This window comes from Myxocyprinus asiaticus, chromosome 22 (assembly GCF_019703515.2).
Source record: "Myxocyprinus asiaticus isolate MX2 ecotype Aquarium Trade chromosome 22, UBuf_Myxa_2, whole genome shotgun sequence".
Classification (NCBI taxonomy): Eukaryota; Metazoa; Chordata; class Actinopteri; order Cypriniformes; family Catostomidae; genus Myxocyprinus; species Myxocyprinus asiaticus.
In genome coordinates this window covers 938,712-964,689 of record NC_059365.1, presented here as the reverse complement: position 1 = coordinate 964,689, position 25,978 = coordinate 938,712, and the positions used below count along the sequence as shown (strand labels likewise).

The window sequence follows — 25,978 nt, the reverse complement described above, 5'->3', positions numbered from 1 at the left end:
AATTGTGTCTCTTAGACTCTAATCTGTCCTGTGATTGATGGCTCCGACTACTTTATCATTCACATTTGACCGGATAATCAAAAAAAACGTTCAAGCCGTTTTTCTGTTTCAGTGTTGGTGTAGTTATAAACCAACCAGAGAAACCATTCTGTCTGCACTATTTTTGAAATGGTGGTTTATGTACACATGCGTCAGACGGATGTCTTTTGCTGTCGCTTCTCTGTGTTTTTTCAGCATCTTGCGTCATGAGCATTGCCCTTATAAGACGCTGTGTCGCATTAAACTTAGTTCAACTTATAAAAATGTGTCTGAATTCCGTTACGTTTAAATATGCAGTTTATGCTCCTTCAGTGCAACGTGCACACATATCTGTTTAAGAGGGCGACCAATAGTGGATTTTGCCAATACCGATAACGAATGTGGTGGAACAAATTAATCGGCCGATAGTTTTAAAATTGATTTATAGAATGTATTCTTTACTTATTGTGACGGGCACAGACATAGAGACTACAAGAGTACAAAATGAATAAAATCCCAGATGCAGATTACTGTTCAACAAAAATCCCAGTAATAACCAGAAGAAAAAAATAGTAGTATTTGGTGCAAAACGCTGGACTTTTGAACAACTATAAACAAGCCTGAAACACACCAGAGACTCTTATTTCTTTATTTATTTTTGTATTTTTTATCCCCTTTTCTCCCAATTTGGAATGCCCAATTCCCACTACTTAGTAGGTGCTCATGGTGGCGCGGTTACTCACCTCAATCCGGGTGGTGGAGGACAAGTCTCAGTTGCCTCCACTTCTGAGACCGTCAATCCGTGCATCTTATCACGTGACTCGTTGTGCATGACACCGCGGGCATGTGGAGGCTCATGCTACTCTCCATGATCCACACACAACTCACCACACACCCCATTGAGAGCGAGAACCACATTATAGCGAACACGAGGTGGTTACCCCATGTGACTCTACCCTCCCTAGCAACCGGGCCAATTTGGTTGCTTAGGAGACCTGGCTGGAGTCACTCAGCATGCCCTGGATTCAAACTCCTGACTCCAGGGGTGATAGTCAGCGTCAGTACTCACTGAGATACCCAGACCCCCTCTTTTTGGTCTTAAACTATTTGTGACAGTAATTCTCTCAGGATTTTCAGTAGACACAGTTACAGGATTTCAGGTCTGGACGTCTGTGTGAACATGAACACACACTTGTTTCCTTCTGCTCATCAGATAAATGTAATCTCTTTGTCTTGCAGCACGGATGAGGCGATTACAGCGTGTGCCAATGGCTTATAAACATGTGTTATTAATTACACTAATCTGCAGAAGCACCAGAGACCCTTCAGACACAACACACTCAAAAACCCTTATGCTGCATTCAAGTCACACTCTGAAGTTTAACTACGAGTTCAGAAGTCATAATTACGATTTGATGTGCATTCAAGTGATTGTGGTCAGAATAAAATGCACGGGTTAAGCAGTTTTATATTTCATTTGCTCTAGCAGACAAAGATAGGAAGCTATGTTAGCGCTTGTACAAATATGTCTATTTTATCATTTTTCTCATGCTGCAACAGACCGCACAAACCAGTCATCTCATAATATTTTCTGGCAAGCTATATATAATCTAATGATGGCGTACTGAATAACTTGTACAGTCAATGTCCACAATCAAAACGTAATTATGACCAATACCAATTAGCTTGAAGCTCAGAAAATCAGGGCTTTCTGGAAGAAAAATCAAGTTTCGTCATTGTGGTGGCATTCATGTGCACTCATCTTGTAAATCTGCTCATTGCGAAGTGACTTGAAGGTAGCGTTGCTCTTTCTCAGCCTCTGATTGGTTACAGATGTGAAGAAAATATTCGCCTCATTCTGCGATTTTTATTTTTACAAGCTGAATTTTCCTCGTGTTGTTGCCGTACAGTTCGGCACTTAAAGTGCATGATGTTATCAGAGAGTGAATTTATGCAAAGAGCAAATTCATTTTAATCACATTCACTCACAGCGAGAGGAAGCAGATGTTTGAAAATCTCTCCCAGTGTTTCTCCGTCATCTGTGATTCATTTAGCGTTTATCCCCAAAGAGTTTCTCCTCAGGCAAGGAGGCACACCGGCTTGATTTTCGCTGAAAATAGCATTCTTCTGTGTCCAAATGTGTGCCGTGTGCCTCTGTTTAAAACAGCACGATTACATCTGTAAAAGCCGGCTGCCCCCTGCAACGCTCCATATATATTCAAACATTCCTGAGCGTTTCGGACACACAGTGAGCCAGAGATTATCAGGGGTTACTCGCTGTGGTGTACTGTACTGGACAGATGGACTGGACTGCTCACACTGAAACGGGATTTAAACAGAGATTTTTTGGATTGGGAAGTTAATCTGCGCTGCTTGAATATCAAACCATCTGTTTAATGACTTAAACAGGGTCCAAGATTAAACTTTTGTCACTCCTGCCAAAGGCCTGTCACACAAACATCAAGACACATTCTGATTTTGTTTTTCATATTTTTATTAATGTGAGAAATATCCCATATACCTGTATGTACTGCCACACAGAGTTCTTAAGATTCAGGTAAGAAAAAGTAAGTGATCCCTTGGATTTAATAACTGGTCGATCCTCCTTTGGTCTCCTTTTTTAGCAGCCCCAAATCACGATGCTCCATCCACCGTACTTCACCGTTGGGATGATGTTTTCATGTTGGTATGCGGTGCCCTTTTTATGCCATATGTACTGCTGTGTGTTCTTCCCAAACAATTCAACCATAGTTTCATCAGTCCACAAAACATTTTCCTAGTAGTGTTGTGGAGTGTCAAGATGGTCTTTGGCAAACTTCAGATGCAGCAGCAATGTTTATGTTGGCTTCCTTCATGATGTCCTGCCATGGACACCATACCTGTTTAATGTTTTCTGTATAGTAGGCTCATGAACAGAGATGTTAACCAGTTCCAGTGATTCCTTCAAGTCTTTATCTGTCACTCTAGGGTTCTTTTTTACCTCATTGATCATTCTGCGGTGTTCCCTTTGAGTCATCTTGACTGGACAGCCACTTCTAGTGAGAGTACCTATAGTACTAAATCATCTCCATTTACAGACAGTTTGTCTAACTGTGGACAGATGAATATCTAAACTCTTCAAGATAACTTTGTAACCCTTTCCAGCTTTATGCAAAGCAACAATTCTTGATCATTGGTCTTCTGAGATCTCTTTTTTGTGAGGCATGGTCCACGTCAGCAGATGCTTCTTGTGAATAGCAAACTCAAAATGTTTGAGTGCTTTTTATAAGTCAAAGTAGGTCTAACCCACACCTACAATCGTGTTCATTAATTGGATGCCAGTTTTGCCAACTCATTGCCAATTGCTAAATCCTTCAGTTTACACCCCAGGACAAAGAGTCTCAGTTCGTCCGCATCTTTATATCATCTTAGGGAGTTTTTCCATGCCACTGTTGTCTTTGTCTTGCTCACTTGGGGGTTTGTAATGCATTATTTTTATTTTTTTTTTAATTCTTTTGTAAAACTGCTTTGGAACAATATGTATTGTGCACAGCAATATAAAAAAATAAAATAAAACATTTACATCAGCCAGGGTTAGATTATCATTAGTTTAATTCAATGTAAACGACGTATCGTTATGTTGCGGTTCCTAATAAAGTTACTGACCAAGTGGAGAGTAAATTCATTTTATGTTCTATACTTTGTCAAAGCCATTCGGTGCTTGGCCAATGTTAATTTTAGTGTGTTTCTCTGTGTGTTTGTAGGATCTGTGTCTCTGAGCGGGTCTGCTACGGTCATGGTTTTGGTCGGTGATGTGAATGATAATATTCCATCATTCAGCTCCACGTCATTCCACACGACCATTCCTGAAGATGCACCGACCGGAACTGACGTGCTGCTGCTTAACAGCTCAGACGCTGATGTGGGACTCAATGGAGTGATCAGGTACCACACACACACACACAAATATTGTGAACATTTTGATTTTCTGTTGCATCACGATCTTCATTTGAACAATATAGATCGATCTCTTACTCAACCCTCTACAATGCAATAAAATCAGTCTTATATGCAACCAAATGTCACGCTATGCAACTAAATATGTCTGCGATTGTCCACTGGCTGGTAAATGTTGAGATTTCACTCAGCAGTGATTAAATAGTAGTATAGTGATGAAGTTCAGCAGCATGATGAGAGTAAAAGTTTGTTTTGACTCGTTCCGTGTAATGTGTGTCCAAAGATGAGATCCACACAGTCCATTTGTCATTAGAATAAAATGTTTATTTTTTATTTTTGGGTACCAAAAGTAACATTATTCAATAACATTGTGACGAGGAGGAGGGCAGGGCTGGGCCGTGACTATACACGCCCGGCCACCAATCGGGCTAATCAGCCGAGGAGAGGGATAAGTGCAGAGGGATGTGGCAGTTCGAGAGAGAGAGAGAGCCACACGCAGCTGCTGTGTGTGCATTTGTGTTTTGTGTCTTTTTGTTTACGTCGGTTCCCGCCTGAACAAACTATAAACCTAAAAATTGTACAAAATGTACATTGAACTACGGAAAACCGAAAGGGACAATATAGTGTTTGTTTGTTTATCACTTTTTAAAGTACATAGTGTTTAAAGCACACTGTTCTTCAAGCGTATCTGAAGCTAAAACAAAAGTTAATAGGACCTTTTAGCTTTAGTTACAATAATATTTAAAGATATATATATATATTGTGTTGTTCTTAAATTAAGCTAAGTACAAATCGCTATAGGCTAAACCCCAAAACCTTAAGTACAACCTTTTGCATTTTTATTTATAAATTAAGAAATCATTTAGCCCCAAGATTAAAGCTGCATATTAAAACCGAGCCTTCTTGCGACAACAACATGATTTAAGGCACCAATGTTCAATACATAATCCATTTTATTTCTAATATAAAATTAAAATAAACAATACTTTTGCCAAGTAATATAGTTCAGCAACAGAGCAACTTTGGTGGTTTGAATGTGCAGGTACAGGTGTGCACTGATCAACGGTTTACACTGTCGTCAAACACGGCTCATCCAACACAAACAGAGCTCCACCTGTCAGTTTTGTAGCTCTGAAGTGCCTCTGCAAGAGCTCATGGGGGGCAACACGTTCCTCTAAAAACTTCCTGTTAATGAGGAATATAATGAAGTATGACAGACACATCAGAGCGCAGCAGGGGGGCAGTGAGGTTCTTCAGTTCTTCAGACATAACAGAACCGACCCAACAGAACACCACCACAGATCTCACCGATCATGAACCGGCTTAAGGACTGTCGATGCGTGACTGTGGATGTTGTTGTTATCTCATTGGGCTTGTTACTTGCAGTTTGTTCCATAATTCGTGTGATTCTCATCTCGCTGACACCAGCGCAGTGAAGTTATCATGTGTGCATGTAACTGTCAGAGTGAGTTTGTGTCAGAGGCTCTTGAGAAACTCACAGCAGCATGGGAACGGCTCAAATGTGTTGTTTCTGATCAGAGCGAGTTCACTGATGTCTTCAGCTCAGCGAACATGTTGTGAGACTCATGAAAGACAAAGAAAGAATACTAAACTTTCAACTCAAATAAATGGTTCTTTGTCTGAAATTGTGGACAGAGTTTGACTGATTTATGACTGTCATATATTTTTATAAACTGAAGGTTGCTGCCACATGTGTCTTAGTTGTGTCTCAATATCTCTCTGCTGCCCATAGGACAATAAACAGAAGACTTCGGATAAACAATAATTTTTTCTTACTGCTGGTAACATGTTATCTAAAGTAAAACAATTAGAATAAAAAAAGAAATTGTTCAGCATCCAGATTTTAAGTTAAAATTTTTTAAGGGTAAGCGTATATTTTATATGGAAGCCCTGTGAAAAAGAAATCACTTTAATTTTTTTTTTTTTAGGTGTCTTAGTGCCTTCCTGAGCCTTTGTCCTACAAATGTTTTTTTTCTCTCTTTCTAAACAAAAATCTCTATCAAAGAAAAAAATAGCCTCATTTTTTATTTTTTTTCCTCTCCTGTTGTAACAATGCATATCCTTGAGAATTTCACAGACAGATGGACGATGTACAGAATGTGCACAGCGTTTCCTCAAGCAGCTCTGCATCTTCCTTTAACTCGACACAGCGGTGAAGCGCTATGAGTTCATTGATTTGGGCAACGCTAACACGAGTCATGCCTCTAAACAGTATTTAAAACTGAAAACACTTCAATAGGTGTCATAACGGTCACAGTTTCATGAGATATTTTTTTTTTTTTTTTTTTTTGTCAGTCATAGGCTCAGGAATGCACTAAGAGACCTAAAAAAAAGTTTTCACCTTAATGTTTCAGGTCTTCCGTAATTTTAGTTGTTGTAATTTGTCATATTCATTTTTATTTATTTATTTATTTTTTTTGTAGGTTTTTTTTTTTAATGCCAATTTTAAAGACAAATTAATTTAAAAAAGTACAAATATTCCATGTAGTTTCAAAGTCAAAAGTTTAAAAAAATCATTTTAAAGGCAAAGTTCACCTGTTATAGGTCATTTACTCACTCTCATATCGTCCCAAACCTGTATGACTTTCATACGTGGAGCACAAAATGAGATGTTAGATGCAGTCTCAGTAACCATTCACTTTCATTGTATGGAAAAAGGATGCAATGAAAGTGAATGGTGACTGAGGCCGCTTGACATGTCATGTCAACTACCCATTTACCCAACTAGTCTATGAGAATTAACAAGTAATGCTAAGGAAAAGTGCCATAATATGTAGCAGGTACAAACTAGGCTACAGAATGTAATCATATTTGTTTGTGATTTACAGTTACAGTCTCAGTGGTGGGGACGGACAGTTCTCCATAAACCCGTCAACAGGCCTGATCATCACCAGCTCCTTACTAGATCGAGAGACACGGGCGAGTTACCAGCTGCTGATTGTGGCCTCAGATGGCGGGCAGCCCACACCTCTATCCAGCTCTGCCACGGTGTCTGTAGTCGTGGCGGACATCAACGATAACCCTCCACGCTTTCACCATCATCCCTACGTCACCCACATACCTGCCTCGACCTCTGCAGGTGCGTATTGGGGTTTACTCTGCCAGGGGGTCATGGGTCAATTAGTATTCTTCAACTAATTAAAATGAATCACTTCTGCTCTGTTGTTTGCAGGCTCACTGGTCTTTGCCGTCACGGTAACAGATGAAGATTCCGGCTTGAATGCTCAGCTTCACTATTCACTCACCGGACAAAATTCTGAAAAGTTCAAGATTGACCCGATCAGAGGTGCCATCACTGCCAATGAAAAACTCAAGGGGAGCTCAGAGGTCACCCTCACTGTCCATGTAAAAGATGGAGGCGCCAACCCTAAAACAGACAGTACGACTGTTACAGTTCGCTTTGTTAGTGGTGGAGACTTCCCCCATATTAGATTGAAAGAAAAAGCCTTCACCTTCCCAGAAAACCAACCTATAAACACTGTTGTTACAAAGGTGACTGGAGCCTCGCCCAGGGCAGGTCCTCTGTCATACTACATTGCAAGTGGAAACCTGGACAATTCATTCCATATAGATCAGCTTTCAGGAGAGTTGTCTATTAAAAAGTCTCTGGACTATGAGAATACAGAGAAGTACGTCTTGTGGATAGAGGCTCGAGATCAAGGTTTTCCACCTTACTCAGCCTATGAGAAAGTAGAGATCACAGTTCTGGATATTAATGACAACCATGCTGTTTTTGAGCAAGAGCCGTTCCACACTGAGATTCTAGAAAACCTCTCACCTCAACGTGTGCTGATCGTCTCTGCATTGGACCAGGACAGTGGACCGAACGGACAACTGGAATATGCAATCATTGATGGAAACAAAGAAAACAGCTTTAGCATCAACCGGGCAACTGGTGAAATCCGCACTACCCGACCTCTGGACCGAGAGAATGTTGCTCAGTATTCTCTGAGAGTGAAGGCAACAGATCGTGGCAGTCCTCCAAAAAGCACTGTAGTCAATGTCCTGGTCAGCGTGCTGGACGTCAATGACAATGCTCCCAGATTCTCCAAAATCTTCAGTGCCACAGTACCTGAAAATGCTCCAGTGGGCTTCACTGTGACACGAGTAACAACCACAGATGAGGATGCAGGTGCTAATGCTATAAGTCGATACTCCATCAGTGATGCAAGTCTCCCTTTCATCATCCACCCCAGCACTGGTGACATCACCATCAGCAGACCTCTTAACAGAGAAGACGTGGACCACTACATTGCCAAAGTCTCTGCACATGATTCAGGATGGACTGTAAGCACAGACGTCACAATATTTGTGACAGATGTGAACGATAATGCTCCAAGATTCAGCAAGCCATCATATTACCTGGACTATCCTGAGCTGATGGAGGTTGGATCAATTGTGACTCGAGTCTCTGCCACAGATCCTGATGAAGGATTCAACGGTAAAATATTTTACATCATCAGATCCCAGACGGAGTATTTTCAAATAAACTCCAGCTCTGGAGAGATCTTCATTAAACAACAGCTCAAGTACCAAAACTTGACCGGCCACAGTAATGTCAACGTTAACAGACATAGTTTTATTGTCACTGCTTCAGACCGAGGTATCAAGCCACTCATGAGCGAAACCACAGTCATCATAAATGTAGTCGACAGCAATGATAACCCACCCACATTTGAATCTTCTTTTTACTTTACTCCGGTCACTAAAAGTGTAAAGGTTGGCACCAAACTCCTGAAAGTCACAGCCCATGATGAGAAGGATTTTGGGCTGAACTCTGAAATACAGTATGCTGTATCTGGAGGCAACAGTTCCAGCAAGTTCCGTCTGGATAAACAAACCGGATGGGTTATGGTAGCATCCTCGCTTATTGCAGACATAAATAAAGTTTACCTGCTTGAAATAACAGCAAGTGACAAAGGCAACCCTCCTCTCTCAGCTAAGACATTGGTCAGAATAGCCATTACGGAAGAGAACCATCATACGCCAGAGTTTTCACAGAACCAAGTAACAGTCACAGTGTCTGAAAGTTTGACTGTCGGTACGGCCATTCGCACGCTTTCAGCAAGAGATAAGGACAAGGACAAGCAAATGAATGGCCTGATTACGTACAACATCTCCTCAGGCAATGACGATGGCTTGTTTTCGTTGAACAGTCAGACTGGCATTTTATCCCTCGCAAAACCACTGGATTACGAGAACAAGCAAAAACATGAACTCAGAGTTTCAGCAACAGATGGAGGATGGATTGCCAAGACGAGTTATGTTACAGTTAACATCCACGTCACTGACATAAACGATAACCCTCCTGTGTTTGAACCTGTTGAGTATTTCCCCATCGTACAAGAGAACGTTCCCAGTGGAACTACGGTAGTAAAAATGAATGCGACAGATAAAGACTCTGGACCAAATGCTCTGATGGCGTACGTCATCCAGTCTTCAGACAGTGATCTGTTCATAATTGATCCAAACACAGGAATCATCACCACACAAGGTTTCCTGGACTATGAAGCTAAACAGGTGTATCACCTGACCATCAAAGCCTTCAATGTTCCAGATGAAGAACGATGCAGCTTTGCGTATATCAACATTCAGCTGAAAGGCGCAAATGAGTATGTCCCACGCTTCGTTTCAAAGCAGTACTACTTTGAGGTCTCAGAAGCTGCATCTAAAGGCACAGTCATCGGGGAGGTGTTCGCCAGCGACAGAGACTTGGGAGAAGACGGTGTAGTTTATTACTTGATCTTTGGCCGAAGCAGGAGAAAGGGTTTTGGCATTAATAGAACGACAGGCCAGATCTATGTCTCTGGACCGCTTGATCGTGAAAAAGAAGAAAAGATTTCTCTCAAAGTCTTAGCGAAGAATGCAGGGAGCATAAGAGGGGCAGATATCGATGAGGTGATTGTGAATATTACTATTCTGGATGCCAACGATCCTCCTGTATTCACCCAGCAGCTCTACGATGTCCAGGTGAATGAGGGACTCTCTCCTGGAGGCCTGGTCACATTTGTCAGTGCTGAAGATTCAGATTCTGTCCCCAGCTGGAGCAGATTCACCTACGCCATTGCTGCCAACAATGAAAGAAATACCTTCACTATAAACCCCCAGACTGGACAGGTATCTGTGGCTGCAGAACTTGACAGAGAGACCATTCCTGTGTACAACCTCACTCTTCTTGCAGTGGACTCGGGTTCTCCAGCTGCCACTGGTAGTGCCATTTTGATTGTGAGCCTGGAGGACATAAATGATAATGGACCAGCCTTGCTGACTACAAGTGGGGAGGTGATGGAGAACCAGAGATCAGGAACGCCTGTGATGACCCTCAGTTCAAGTGATCCAGATCTTGCACCAAATCAAGGTCCATTCTCCTACAGCCTTATCAGCACTGGATCAGCATCCAGATACTTTAACCTCAGCCCGGCTGGAGAGCTGACAACCAGCCGAGAGATTGACAGAGAGCAGATCAGTGATTTCTACCTCTCTGTGATGATCAAGGACTCTGGTATTCCTCAAATGTCCTCAACAGGAACCGTCCATGTCAAAGTCAATGATCAGAATGATAATCCCTCTGAGTCTCGTTCTGTGGAAATCTATGTCTATTATTTTGGTAACATGTTCCCTGGAGGATCTCTGGGCATGGTGAAGCCACAGGATCCAGATATAAAGGACACATTCCACTGTTCTCTGACTCCCCCAGCAGCAGCTCCCTTCAGCATTCCTATAGGAACCTGTAACCTCAACTCCAACAGTCGCTCAACTGATGGCACGTTTGATTTAACGGTGCGTAGCAGTGATGGGGTTCATGATGCTGTCAACAGCCATGTGCGCATTTTCTTTATCGGATTCAATAATGCCACAATTGACAACAGCATTCTGATACGTCTCGTCTCTCAAAGCGCCAGCACCTTCCTCACCAATCACTACCTCAGTTTCTTGCGTATTGCCAACTCACAGCTAGCAGGTCTGGGCACCGGAGTTAACATCTATGGGGTGTTTGAACTCAACAACAACACTTTCCTAATGACCGCAGTCAAGCGAGGTCATGGACAGTATGTAAATCCGAGCGGAGTGGCCACTTTCTTCCAGAGCATCAAGGAGATTCTGCACAGACAAAGTGGAGTTAAGATAGACTCCGTGGATCATGATCCCTGCTCCCATAATCCATGTCAAAACGGGGGCAGCTGTAAGAGGCGTCTGGGGGTGGGACCTGACATAAAGACGGAGGAGAGTGTCCCAGTCATTCTTGTTTCAAATCGCCCCCTACAGCCTTACGCCTGTAACTGCAGGCCAGGATATGCAGGTGCCCTATGTGAAACCGACATCGATGAGTGCCAGCCGACACCTTGCCACAATGGAGGAACTTGCCACAACTTGGTGGGTGGATTCTCCTGCTCTTGTCCAGAAGGTTTCACTGGGATGGCCTGTGAGAGGGACATCAATGAGTGCCTTTCAAACCCCTGCCAGAATGGGGCACTATGCCAGAATTACCCTGGGGGCTTTAACTGCCTGTGCAAGTCTGGATTTGCAGGTATAGTCATTTGAATTTTATAAGTAACACAACGACAGATGTTAGGCAAGGCACACACACAGTTTGCACACAAGTCTATTAATGTTTTGGGCCAAGAAAAATATTTGCTTCTAAGCGATTGGAGCGGTGTTGTAACTCAAGCGTACAGTGGCCACTGCCAAAAGCAGTTTACTGTGAGGGTCACAGGCTGGGAGGTATCAGCTGCGATGCAGATCAACTTGTCATGTTTACTTTAATTGAAAGGAGATGATCAGACTTTAACCCTAATAAGGACACAGCCTTTAGGGCTTTTTACTTAGATTTCACTACCTGTGCATTTAAAAAGCCTGTATATGGTGTATGTACTTTAGATTTTTCTGAATATATGATCCATCTGGCTTTGTTGGGTCTATTTTTATGCCGTTTTATCAGTGAAATAGTCAGAATGGCCTTTGTGTTAAATGCAGAAACATTTTATTTAGAACAGCTCACTTTGATTCAGCAGGTTGTAAAGTTAACCGTTCATAGCTTGAGCCATCACAAGAGTTCATGTTTTTAGATATGTAATTCTGACAGGACTGACTGTTTGGGTTAGTGCATATAAATCTGTGTTTGTGATGAGGAAGTTTGTATAAGCATGTATGATAGCATTAGCTTGAATCCGCTCTGTTTGGCAAGTGCTGGCTGTAGCTTTTGGACATCGTATTCTAAATGGAGCCGCAACAGACGTTTTGTTTCAAGCTCTGAGTCATTATGATTCTTTTTTTATTCTGATCATAACAAATGAGTGCATTGCATTTACAGCGGAGGCCCCAGATAAATGGGCCTGCTGGAGAATTACACCTATTGACTTACAGTAGTGTACTGCACTGCAGCTGAACCCCACACTTCCTGTTTTGCTAGCGGTGATGGAGTTTTCGTTCTTTTCACCATTTGTCTTAGACCGCTATGTCCAGTGACCACAAAAGAAAAGCTTAAAGGGATAGTTCACCAAAAAATGAAAATGTTGTTTCAAACCTGTATGACTTTCTTTCTTATGTGAAACACAAAAGGAGATGTTAGGCAGAATGACAGTCCCTTCAGTCAACATTCACTTTGTTTTTATAGAAAAATGCAATGAAAGTGATTGATGACTGAGAATAACATTCTTCTTAATTTCTCACTTTGTGCTCCATGGAAGTTAGAAAGTCATATGGGCTTGGAACAGCATTTAGCATGGTGAACTATCCCATGAAATCATGCGTGATCATTTGTATGTCTAGCCATCCTGTTTTTATCAGTCTTCAGGGTATTTGTGTGCATTTTATATAACCACTCTTTTATGGGTCTCCCAGAACCAATGCAGGTGAAGAATATATGCAGAGCTAATATCTTCAAGACAGATTTTCACCGTCTTGTTCTTAGAAACATGGGTCCATTTACAAAGTGTAAGACTTCAAGCTGTTTATATTAGAAAGATGAAGTGCACTAGAAATTGTGCAGTGGGGTTCTGGGTGCCCTTATGTGAGAACAGTCATTTTCGTGTGTTATGCTCACCCCATTGTTTTTCATTGGTGTCGTTTCATGAATTCAGGGAAAACCTGTGACTCCATCATCAATTACTGTGAGTGTAACCCCTGTTTTAATGGGGGCTCCTGCCAGAACCGAGTGGACGGCTATTACTGCCACTGTCCTTTTGGTAAGTCATCATTTCAGGCCCAGGTCCAGCTCAGGGTCCTTCAACTGCTGTTATTAATTCTGGACTGCAGTGTGTGTTAGACTGTAATGGAAGATACAGTGCAAATATATTGTAAATTAAAGGGAATTGCAGTGTGTACGTTTTAGCATTTGAAACATATTGTGGTAAAGTTCAACATTATATTAACTTTTTGTGTGTTCTCATCTGGAAAATCACCTTAAACTGTGACTTTGTTTTGGAACATGGTAGCTGGTTTTTACAGTAGCTGGTCATTAGGTGGTATATCATCTTAGGCTAGCAACAAACCAGTTACAGGCTGTTTATACTAGTTTAAGCTGGTTATGCTGGTTGTTGTTAAAACAGCCAATAACCAGCTCAGACCAGCTAATGACCAGCAAGTGACCAGCTAATGACAAACCAGTGACCAGTCCAGAGCAGCTAAAGACCAGCTCATACCAGTTAATGACCAGCCCAGCCCTGAAATCCCAGCCCAGATAATGACCAGCTCAGACCAGCACAGACTAGCCAGTGACCATCTTAGGCTAGGCAGTAACCATCTTAGATCAGCTCAAACTAGGCAGTGACCATTTTAGACCAGCTCAAACCAGCCAATGACCATCTTAGATCAGCTCAGACCAACCAATGACCAGCTCAAAACAGCCATTGACCATTTTAAACTAGCTAATGACCATCATAGACCAGCTCAGACCAGCCAGTGACCAGCTCAAACCAGCCATTGATCATCTTAGACCAGCCAGTGACCAGCTCAAAACAGCCATTGACCATTTTAAACTAGTTAATGACCATCTTAGGCCAGCTCAAACCAGCCAATGACCATCTTAGACCAGCTCAGACCAGCCAGTGACCAGCTCAAAACAGCCATTGACCATTTTAAACTAGTTAATGACCATCTTAGGCCAGCTCAGGCCAGTCAGTGACCATCTTAGACCAGCTCAAACCAGCCATTGACCATCTTAGACCAGCTCAAACCAGCCAATGACCATCTTAGACCAGCTCAGACCAGCCAATGACCAGCTCAAAATAGCCATTGACCATTTTAAACTAGTTAATGACCATCTTAGGCCAGCTCAGGCCAGTCAGTGACCATATTAGACCAGCTCAAACCAGCCAATGACCATCTTAGACCAGCTCAGACCAACCAATGACCAGCTCAAAACAGCCATTGACCATTTTAAACTAGTTAATGACCATCTTTGGCCAGCTCAGGCCAGTCAGTGACCATATTAGACCAGCTCAAACCAGCCAATGACCATTTTAGACCAGCTCAGACCAGCCAGTGACCAGATCAAACCAGCCAATGACCATTTTAAACCAACTAATGACCAGCTCAGACCACCTAGAAACCAAGTACCATGTTGTAAAACACAGCTACCCTCTTAATCTGGATTATCCAGCAGCGTTCTTCTATGAATGTAATTTTTTACTGTGATTGTTTTTTTTTTCATGGCAAGAAATTCTTATGGTGCAGAAAGGCAATAAATCAATTTTGCTCTGCAGGTGTTTTTGGAAAACATTGTGAACTCAACAGTTATGGGTTTGAGGAGCTCTCGTACATGGAGTTCCCCAGTCTCGACCCAAACAACAACTACATCTACATAAAGTTTGCCACGCTCAAGGAGAACGCCTTGCTCTTGTACAATCATGACAACCAGACCGGCGACAGGGCCGAGTTTCTGGCCCTTGAGGTCTTCGAAGGCAGAATGAGGTTCTCATTTAATCTGGGAGGCGGCACTTACAAACTCGTGACGACCATCAGGGTCTCAGACGGCCAGTTCCACACGGTCATCGCTAGGAGAGCAGGCATGGTGAGTCTGCCAATCAAACTATCTACAGGGAATGGAATTTAACAAAGGTGTTTTCTCTGTGATATCACCACTCGGTTTGGAATTACACTTTTTTTTTTTTTTTTTTTTTTTGCAGGCATTTCTAAATCTGGCTTTGGGAGTCTTAACTTTTTTGCAGTTTGATCAGAATCAAATCAGTTGCTCTGGAATTGTAAAATACTGCTACCATACCATTGTATTATTCTGCTAATGTTCCCCGCAGGGTGAAAAACAGCAGCATTTTTAACGTCTTTGGGCCTGAGAGCAGATCTGTGTGTCATAAGAACTTGGCTCCAACGGCACAATAAAGAAAACCTGATCTGTGCGTTTGGAGAAGCGGATGTGGGTCACTTTGCTGGTTCTGTAGGGCCGTTTTTTTCTTTTCTTTCTAGACGTGAGCTTGAGCAGATGTTAAAGTCATACACGGCCCCTTGTTTTCCCCCGCTGAGAGAGCCGAACTCTGACAGTCAAGGGTACTTTTGTTTGGTTAAGATGTCCTAGTTTACCCCACAACCAGATGCGCTGGATTCTGGCACGTGGTCTCAAGCTCAGAGTCTTATTGTTTACAAAAGAGTTGGAGTTTATTGAAAGCTGGTCTACTGCCACGTTTTTGGTCCTGAATTGTTTCCGCATTGAATGTTGCAACAGAAAAGGTTGATAAATGATTAATAAAAATTATAAATGTGCCTCTCCATATGGCTCACGTCACACAACCAGCTAGAAGCCAAATATATTTAATACATAGATTCTGAGAATGCTCCTTGACCCCGGCCGGGTCATGTTTCAAATTCTCAGACTTTCACAGTCTAGTCGTACTCTTAGATTCGGCTCGGATGATGTGACGCTGCTAACACAAATCATTTACTGACTCGATCCAATGCTAACTCAACATAAACAAGCTTCTGTGCAACAAGGTGCATGTGATATTCATTTTTAAAAGCAAAACAGTTTTGCAGTTGTGTGTGACTCCTAGAAAAGTGCGCTGTGGTCTGGTTTGATCTTTTTGAAGTGCAGGAAGGCATTAATGCGATAGCCAGACGCTCGAGCTGCGCAGGAAGTCATCTGTATCAGCGCTTAACCGGAGCTCCACCAGACAAACACGACTTTTTTCCATTGTTAGCTTAGGACTTGTGGAAGAGAAGTCATCTGAATGAGGTTTTGCTATCGATGAGTTTGTGATTTTGTTGTGTGGCATTTGATTGAAGATCTTCACTCTTGTTTTTCAACACATTTGCACTCTTTGGCTATGTCCACATTAATCTGGATACATTTGAAAATGCTCTCCATCCACACTGCCATTTTCAAGCATTTTCAAAAAGTTGCTTGTCCACTCTAAAACGTACGAAATCTCCTTACTGCGTGTGCGAAAAATCACTGTTCCATGTACGGGCTGAAACGCAGTTGTCCTCATATTTCGTCGCCGGACAGCAATTCTGAGTAAACTTTGCGTCGCCTTTGAAGGAATGCAGTGTGAAGGTTGTACAAAGTAACATTTATCTTTAACAATGCTATTAAAGTATAACAGGCACAATAATGCCACTACAACATGTGCTGCCCTCTTGATTCTTTTGGGTTGAATGGATCACATGACTGCGTCAAAAGACAACAAATACATCATCGTTTTCAGATATCTCCGTCTTCCCCGTCCACACTACAACGCAAAGATGCCGTTTTCAAATTTATCCACTTGGGAGAGCGTTTTCGAAATGCTCAGTTTTTGCTGTCAACAGTGCCGGCTCAGTGTAGATGGAATGCCGAAACACAGAGAAAAAGATGCGATTTCAAACGAAAACGTATTAGTGTGGACGTGGTCTTAGTTTCTCCTCTTAGACATTTATTCCTCTGCATCTGAGTGAATTGCAGTGTTGGAGTAGCTAAAGCAAAGCGCACACTACACGACTTGCAGTCGGCGCACTGCGTCTCACAGTCTTGTTTTCCGTCATGTTGGTGCGCACAATACACGACTGATCGCAGACTGGGTGTATCAACTATATGACCATTTGTCTCCGACTGAGGCTCTGTGTACACCTGGTATTATGTACAAGTGAGACACATCCCCTTTACACCTTGTTGACCACTTGTGTTCGGATTTCAAGGTGAGAGTCTCTGATTTCATGAGGATATACGCAATCATTAGCTACATCTGTTTATTACTGAATGGTAATAAAGCGCATAAAATTAAAAGGAAAAAAGCGACAAAAAAAGGCTGCGCCCTTCTGTGCCCTTCTCTTAATTATGCACAAACATGAGTTATTTTAGTGCAGTAACTGAGCTTCTGATGTGTGTGTTTCACATATCTGTGTCCCTGCATGTTGACATCAGACACACTGAAGTTATTGTGCATGTTCATGCATTTGATTTTTTGCACAAGTCTCAGTTGCCTCCGCTTCTGAGACCGTCAATCCGCGCATCTTATCACATGACTCGTTGTGCATGACACCGCGGAGACTCACAGCATGTGGAGACTCATGCTACTCTCCACGATCCACACACAACTTACCACACGCCCCATTGAGAGCGAGAACCACTAATCACGACCACGAGGAGGTTACCTCATGTGACTCTACCCTCCCTAGCAACCAGGCCAATTTGGTTGCTTAGGAGACCTGGCTGGAGTCACTCAGCACGCCCTGGATTCAAACTCACAACTCCAGGTGTGACAGTCAGCGTCAATACTCGCTGAGATACCCAGACCCCTTCGGGAAAAACAAATTATTTAAGTGAATTGGTTCCTTAAGACAGCTCATGAAAATGAATGTTTCACTTATATTTAGCGTTGGGAACTGTGGTTAATTTTAGTATGTTGGTATGTTTGTATCTATGAACTAGTTCACATAAATTATTCAGTGATTCACAGCTTTTGAAGCAGAATATTTAGTTAATTGCTGCAGTTTTTCGCTATATTAAAAGTGCTTTTTCTATTTATTTATTTATTTGTGTGTGTGTGTGTCTGTGTGTTTCAGTATAAATTTATGTTCAATGTAATGTTATCTCTCTATTTAAATATAAAATCAGGTTATATTTAATTAACCTTTTCATCTCTGGAGCATTTTTGGGCTGCCGCCAGCAATTTTGCTATATATATATATATATATATATATATACTGTATATACAATTTTCGTTCCTCCTAATTTGCAAGCATGTAATTCTGGTTCCGTTCACCCCGTCTCCCTCCAAATAGTCTTATTTAATTCCACTAGAGGGCAGGAAGTACTAGAAAAAATATTTTTTCCTCTATCACCTTCCCTCACAAAATGCCGATCTGAAATGTAGGTGGATGTGCTCGTCCATAGACATTCAGTATAATTTTCACTCCAATTTTTGTCATCGAATATCTCGGCCTCTGAATGGACTAGAAGCTCAATAAAAGCTGAGATCATCCCCTTTGTGATGATACATATCATTGCATCATTAATAGTTGATAACGTATATTTCTGATGATTTGTTTATTAAGCTTTTCCTGCTGGATGACATATTTTGTTCTGGACATCTAAGATATAACATTGGATTATTCACACAAGCAAGCTCACAGACAAGTAAACAATGACTCATTTTTTAGAAAACTGCCTAAGGTAAAAGCAGATATAAAGTTTTTAGCTATTTGGGGTTTATAGCTGAAGTTATTGAAGCATAAATGAGATATTTGTATTTGATGTCTTAAAAATATCATAGTTCACTTTGTGATTCTTTTGAAAATCTTTTAAACTGTGATATTAGTGCAACAAAATAACCTGTACAGTCACAGTCCTGAGAATGAGAGCCTTATGTACAGTATATATATATATATATATATATTGATAGATATATATAGAAAGATAGATAGATAAATTTGTCTATTTAAGTGCTATTTTAAAGACTTTTATATTTTATATTAATATTTCTACCACATAACCACTAGGTGGCGCTTATTTACGATATGGATGTTTTAAGGCCTTCTTTTGTTATTTTACATTTCTTAAATGCAGAAGTGATGGGTATCTATGAAAAGTTCAGGTTTTACGCTTTCAAACGATACCTCATATGCCTGACTTTTGTATACTGGGACTTTAGCTTTTTAAGTGTAAACTGTTTTCACGATGTAGTGCCCCCTTTTGGAACCACTGGCGGGTCCACAGAGTTGAACAGGTTAAATAACATCATCCGATTACATGTCTAAAAGCTCTTTTAGTTACTATCTGATTAGACTTTTTATTTCACTTAATGGATGGCAAAACAGGTGAAAAAATACCCTAACCTTTGTTAGTGTTGAGTATGTATATGTTGACCTGTTTGTGTGTGTTGTGTTAAAGGCGGCGTCTCTGACTGTTGATCTGTGTGGAGATGAGCAGGATCCAGGATACTGTGCTGTCAGCAGTGTGGCCATTCATACCGACTGGTGGGACATACACATATAAATTCAGTTGAGGACAGACTCAGAATGACCTTCTGTCTGATATTAATGTGCTGTTTGTCTGTCAGGATTCTGGACGTTCAGCCGAATTGTCTGTCTGTTGGCGGCGTTCGGACGATTGAAGCTCTTCTGCATCGTAAAGGTCAAGTGAGCACACATGACTTTGTGGGGTGCATCATGGAGTTTGCAGTCAATGGACGTCCACTGGAGCCGTCGCAAGCTCTGGCTTCACACGGCATTCTGGACAGGTCTGTAACCACACACACACCGAGTCGTGTCACTGTACGACAGTTCGCACTCAGACCTTTTGAGTTCTGTAAAAAAATTAAATAAAACTTCCAGCACTCTGAAGTCACTGTGTGGATATTCTCTAGCAGGTTGAATTTTTTTTATATTTGATTTCAGGTGGCTGATGCCTTTAATGATTGAAGCTCATTTGCATATATGCTAATGTTGCTGTTTGCAATCTCTCCTGCTCGGACTCACGTCTTTGAGATTCTCCAAGCTTTTGTGTGAATCACATGTGTGTGTCCTGTGTACAGATGTCCCAGGTTGGAGGGTGCGTGTGTCACTGACCCCTGCAGACATGGTGGCACATGTGTGGACATGTGGTCATGGCAACAGTGTCAGTGTGCCGAGGGATTCACTGGACCAACCTGTGAGAAATGTGAGTTTGAAACACAACAGCTTGATTTGCTGTTCGCGGTCATTTTTGACCGGACACAATACAGGTGTAACTTTTTTTTTATTTTTTTTTAAGAAATGATAACATTTCTTCTTAAAACAATAAAGAAGAAACAGTAAGTAGTAAAAACAATACAATAATGCATTTCTTTTGGGATTTTATGTTTTTAGATTTTTATTTACAATAATGCAAATTATACAATTATGCAAATTAGCAAATTTATGTAACTTCACTACAGTAAAAACCTAGTTGAAACATGAATAAAATCCAAGAATGTGTCCTGTATTGGTTTGATTGCTGCCATCTGGTGAAAAAAATAAAAAATAACATGACTTGAAAATCATGTTATGACAGTAATAGCCAGTAGATGGCGGCAGTGTTCTATGCAGCCACTTACTGTGTAGTAATTCTACATTTTATCACAAGTTATGCATTTAGATATATATTTAGACATTATCAAACAATTATTTTTCAGTGTTTAGCATTTGTTTGTTTTGTTTTTTACTGTTTTGAAGTGTCAGTTTTTGCAATAATGTCACATTATGCCTACAGTCAAACCTGACCTGGGTGTTACAAAGAGAAGACAAAAAAATAAGTTAATAATAATGTTTTGCACTCTGCATATTGTAAAGTCTTACCCTTCATTTCTGTTTGTGTATTTTCTGCATTGTGGCTATTTTATATATTGTATTTGACAAATCCCCCCCCCCCCCAAAAAAGAGCTCTATTTTTAGTTTTTCCCATTCATTTCCGATGGTCGATCAATTTTGACTTCGAGCAGCAAAGGTGTCGCTTTTTTTATGACCACCTAAGACTTATCACATCAAGTCATATTTTTTTGTGTGTTCAGATGGCAAGTGGATCAAAAGTCACCAAGTATTGTACCGCTCAGATAAACGATTTCGGTCAAAAATGAAGGTTAAATCAAGTATTTTAGTGGTGGATAGGAGCAGCGCTGTTGAGAAATATATTACCTAATAATACTTGTTCTTATTAATAAAAGAAATTTTAAAGGGATATTAATGGTTTATAGTGAAGAAATACACAGTATGAAGGGTTTCCTACCAACTCTAACAAATAGAAGAAAAACTGAACTTGATTCAATAGGCCTGTATGATTTTGTCAGCTGATTGATACACATCCTCACACATTTAACACACTTCTAAAGCCGTATAAATGTGGCATATAACGAGCTTCTACCAAGAGACAGATTAATTTTACACCAAGTTTGATTGGATACTTGATCTTTGACATCAGCAACAGAAGATATGGGAAGTTGATAAGTATATTTATTGTGCGATCCTAACTGTACATGATTGTATTTTTAGTTGCATTTTATTATTAGCATTGTTGCTACAGAATGGACACGAGGCTCAGTTTAGAATCACTGATCTTGACTCATTGTCTCTCTCAGACATGACGGCAGACACGGCCCTCTCTCTGGACGGTTCTGGTCGTCTGGATTACAGTCTGAGTCAGAGCCGCAAGAGAGACGTGTTGCTGGCGAGAGCGCTGCAGGACAACGGAAGACCCGTCGTGGAGTACAGCAGTCTGGAGCTGAAGTTTCGAACACGCAGCGGCTCGGGAACGATACTGCACGCGCAAGAAAGCTCCAACTACACCACCATCAGGGTACGACACAGTGTGTGTGTCTTCTGGCTCTTGTCCAGTTGGCTGAACTCTCTTCCCCTCCAGTCGCTGCATCCACTGTGCTCAGCCACAGAGAGTTACTACTCAACACTCACAGTATATCACAGTAAAATGTCGGACATCTCCGATTTGTTCTCCAGAAATCACTGCTGATCTTTTTTTTTTTCTTGGCAGGACAGATTTTCCGTTTCCAGAGTTTGTGGGTCTTTAAATCAGTTTCTCTCTCCATTGCAGTGCTTGTGTTCCTTCTTTTTTTTCAAACAGGATTATTTTTCCATTTCAGTAATGAATCAGATTATAGCATGCAGATATGTTCATAAAAACACACACAAACTTAGTGAGCTGACAAACTCAATAGTTTTGCATTAAGTTTACCATGTTTTTGCTACAGTAACCATATTTTAACCTTGATATTCGTAGTGATAAAACAGGAAAACAAAAAACTAACCGGCAAAAAAAAAAAACATGGTTACTTAACTTACTTTGCATTGTTACTTCAATATTACTATAGTAAAAACATGGTATTTGCAAAAATAAATACATAATAATAAAAAAATAATAATATATATATATATATATAGTTAGTACAGTCTACAATATTAATTTGAAAAAAATGAATACAAAGAGTTTGGATGAGGTGTAAGAGATAAAAAAATACAGAAATGTATTGACAAAAATAGTTTAACCCTCAGAGACCCGCAGAATAGCATTGTATGTTTAAAGCAATTGAATATTATGTAATATTAATTAAATATAAATAAAAACTACACACTGTATCAATCCAAAATATGTCTTCTACATGTAGAGGACACAATTGCAAACACCTTTGGAACAAATTTTGCAATTATTTACAGTGTATATATATTAATTTATTCTTTATACATTTGAGACTATTTTTCTAAGCATTTGACTAGCTTCACACAATGGAGCCTGTTCAGTACATCATAGATAAACTATTAGAAATGACTTTCAGATGTTTCCTGTGCAGTTTCGTCATTCATATTTTTTTAGGGTGTTCGTGATATATTAAATATAATACATTACAAAGAGATGAGTATTTTTTTATTATTATTTTGATTATACCAGCAATAGCCTTATTAGCTTTAAAAAGTCACATTTCTACGGATGAACTATTCATTATATTTACTCTTACTGCTCGTAGTTGTTTTTTTTCTTATACTTGTATGTGTTGTGAAGTCAGATCTTCCACATATTGTCTAAAAAACAAAAACGGTGAAATTTTGCGATCCTAATTGCAAAGCGTTGCAATTTTGCAACGTTTTTCCCCCAAATTCACCCCAAAACAAAACATGCATAAGAAAATCAATATTAACATCACTGCTTGGGTCTCTGATGGTACAAATGATCACTAACCTGACAATTTTATCCAAAATGTGTGTTGCATATTTAATATAAAGAGTATTGCATATTCTACGGAACCCCTTAGAGGACAGGGCGAGATTTTTTTTTCTAAAAATATATGCTTCCTCTTGCACAGTTTTGTCATTTTGTCTCTTTGTCTCTCAGCTGAAGAACGGTCTTCTGCAGTATGTGTCTGATGCTGGTGGAGCCGGTAAGGTGGAGAGGATTGTGGGAGATGTAGTTCTGTCTGACGGTCAGTGGCATACACTGATTCTCCGGAGAAACAGATCATCCACAGTCCTCCGCATCGATGAATTCAGCTCGAAGGTCATTCAGCACAACACACAGGACTTCGGAGGGATTGATGTACACACACTGTCTCTGGGGGGCGTCCCGACTCGACCAACACAACAGAAAACTCCTCCAGGTTAGTTTACATCCATCCATACACTTAAAGAATGCTTTAGACAAGCACAACTGTTTGCAAAGTCAAGCATCACTATTACTATTGCTCATAGTGATTTGAGCAAACCTCTAATAGTAGACTCCAGACATGAATGATCCCTCAAATCATGTGTGAGAGGTGTACTGTTACTTTACTAACAGATCACACTTACCATTTTCACTTCAATGTAAATCCCATAGACTTCAATCAGATCTAGACAGAGACTCTTTTCACTTGAGCCATTAAACAATCACCTACAACACCTGAGCAACCTAAAAACTTAGAAACCTTATAGCAACACTCTGGCATTGCTGTACGGATAAACATGACTCATTAAAATCTAGTTCTATATACTGTATTATTGACTATAATATCATTATGGAGCAAGACATTTTACCCAGGGCTGCACAAAGGGCAGGTCTCGTTCGATAAAACACATTATTTCAGGCAGTAGAGAGGAGACAAGCCTGACATAAATGCATGTTAATTACAAACTAAACAATTTCCAGCAATGAGGAATTCTTACTGTGACTCGCTAGCAGTGGATGCGTCAGAGTTTGGCGGAGTTGTTCGGATTTTCTGCCTGAATCAAAACTTGGGAATGTTTCCTCTACAAATAAAAGTGACAGGAGAGTTCAGTGAAAGTGTGTGTGTGTGTGTGTATGTGTGTGTGTGTGTGTGTGTGTGTGTGTGTTAACTAGGTTAGACAGAGGGCTGCCAACAGGAAAGAATGTCTGAACTTTCCTCTGCAGGACAATCAAAAAGAGCAAAAGCTACAATCCATTTAAAACACAGACAATCATAGACATATTTGACAAGAGTATGGAGACAGATCTGCTGTCAGGTCCATTAGGAAAGAAATAACTTGAGGTGTATCTCAATTGTTCCTCCCAGAGAGCAATGAGATTAAATGGAGATCAAATAGAGACCTGTGCCAAAGTCTCCAGCTTCTCAGAGGTTTCTGAAGAGATTTCAACAGTGTCTCAAACTGTGCTCAGGTTTGGCAAGATACCAAAGTCTGCAATCAAATGTCAGAGATCTCAGTATTAACTCATCAGATTCTCTAAAGAGCAAAGTATTAGGAGAAACATCTGAGACAAACTTTATACTTAAAATGAAAAGTGAGACCTCCATAATGTCTCATGAGCGATGAAAGAGTAACATCTGAACAATTCACGTTTCCTCTGGGTTTATAGAGAAACTCACCGGCTCATGCTCATATATGGTCAAACTGAGTTGCTATATAAGCCACATTTCCAATGTTATAAATCAAAACATCATATAAAATTATCCAAACTATTGTAAGGTAAACATGTTTCATGCACGCAAGGTTATTCCATATTTCTAGATTCAATCTAGGGCTGAGAGAGAGAGCGAGAGAAAGAAAGAGAGAATTAGAATCAGGCCAAATCAGCTTTTTCCCCTCTAATAAACAGAACCAAATGTTCTTGGTTTGAATGGGGCATAAATTCAATAAACATATATTTACATTGTTGAAGGTTGGTTGTTAGGCAACATGATAGCGCAGGTCTGAATTAGTGGCATCAAGATTTCTCCCAGATGGAGTAGAAGAGAAAGATTGAATTTTTGGCTTCCAGGATATGCGAGTTGAAGAGCAGAGTCTGTTTCTCTTCCTCTTGATGTAAAAACAGAGGTTTGTTGATGTGTTTCTCAGGGGGAGTATTGTTATATATGGGCTGATGCTGCAGCAATCACAAACCCAAACTAAATGTCTCCCTGCATAGCTTTAAACTAAGCAGTATCCATTTATTCAAATCAAATCTAATTTCTGTTTTATGTTGAGGAAGCTCTAGTCTCATGTATCTAAGACTTTTGACCATCAGGATAAAGTCTGGTCCAGTTTGCAGCTGACATGAAAAGCACCCAAATACAGTTTGTTGTGCCGTTTAGATAGGTTCACTTTCTGTAGAAAATGAGAGTGATTCTTGCCGTGGCAAAACTCATTACTACAATGTAGTCAAAAAATCCCCGTGTCTGTACAATGCTGATGCCAAGATATGGCTGGGTTTTGTTGCTATATGGTTGCTAGGGTGCTCTATATTTTTGCTAGAACATGGCTAGGCAGTTGCAAGCAGCCTTTAAATATCATCCTGGTTAAAAGAGCCCACCTCCATGTCTTTGCAATGCTCTGGTGCCAAGATATGGCTCTGGCATGCTGCTAGGGCACTCTGGATTGTTGCTAGGGCATGTTTAGGCAGTTGCTAGGGTTATACTTAAAGGCTGCTTACTAGCCCAAGTCCAAAGAGCCCAACCCCAAGTCTCTTTGACATTTAGATCTAGAGATATGAACACAGTGATCACTTTGCATTAAATTAATGGGATTTTCTCATCTGATGTTTTGCCTGTGGATGAATATCGTACACCTGATCATGTAAAGTTATAGCAAACCTGTCCTTATTGAGCTGGCTGACACGTCATTC

At 40.6% G+C, this 25,978-nt stretch overlaps 2 protein-coding genes across 3 annotated transcripts in view; one reads left to right on the top strand and one right to left on the bottom strand.

The window, feature by feature from the left end:
* Positions 1-25,978, bottom strand: part of nudt6 (nudix (nucleoside diphosphate linked moiety X)-type motif 6) — a 930,254-nt gene that overhangs the window by 371,655 nt on the left and 532,621 nt on the right. For both annotated transcript variants that reach the window (XM_051649399.1, XM_051649400.1), the window contains exon 2: positions 17,471-17,556. The gene's annotated coding sequence lies outside the window, so the exon portion shown is untranslated. The remainder of the gene's footprint in view (positions 1-17,470; positions 17,557-25,978) is intronic.
* Positions 1-25,978, top strand: part of LOC127412743 (protocadherin Fat 4-like) — a 127,473-nt gene that overhangs the window by 95,881 nt on the left and 5,614 nt on the right. The window contains exons 7-16 of the mRNA XM_051649354.1: positions 3,762-3,942; positions 6,804-7,054; positions 7,148-11,503; positions 13,056-13,160; positions 14,679-14,986; positions 19,295-19,380; positions 19,464-19,643; positions 19,938-20,062; positions 21,495-21,712; positions 23,258-23,519. Of these exons, the coding sequence (XP_051505314.1) occupies positions 3,762-3,942; positions 6,804-7,054; positions 7,148-11,503; positions 13,056-13,160; positions 14,679-14,986; positions 19,295-19,380; positions 19,464-19,643; positions 19,938-20,062; positions 21,495-21,712; positions 23,258-23,519 (6,072 nt within the window). The remainder of the gene's footprint in view (positions 1-3,761; positions 3,943-6,803; positions 7,055-7,147; positions 11,504-13,055; positions 13,161-14,678; positions 14,987-19,294; positions 19,381-19,463; positions 19,644-19,937; positions 20,063-21,494; positions 21,713-23,257; positions 23,520-25,978) is intronic.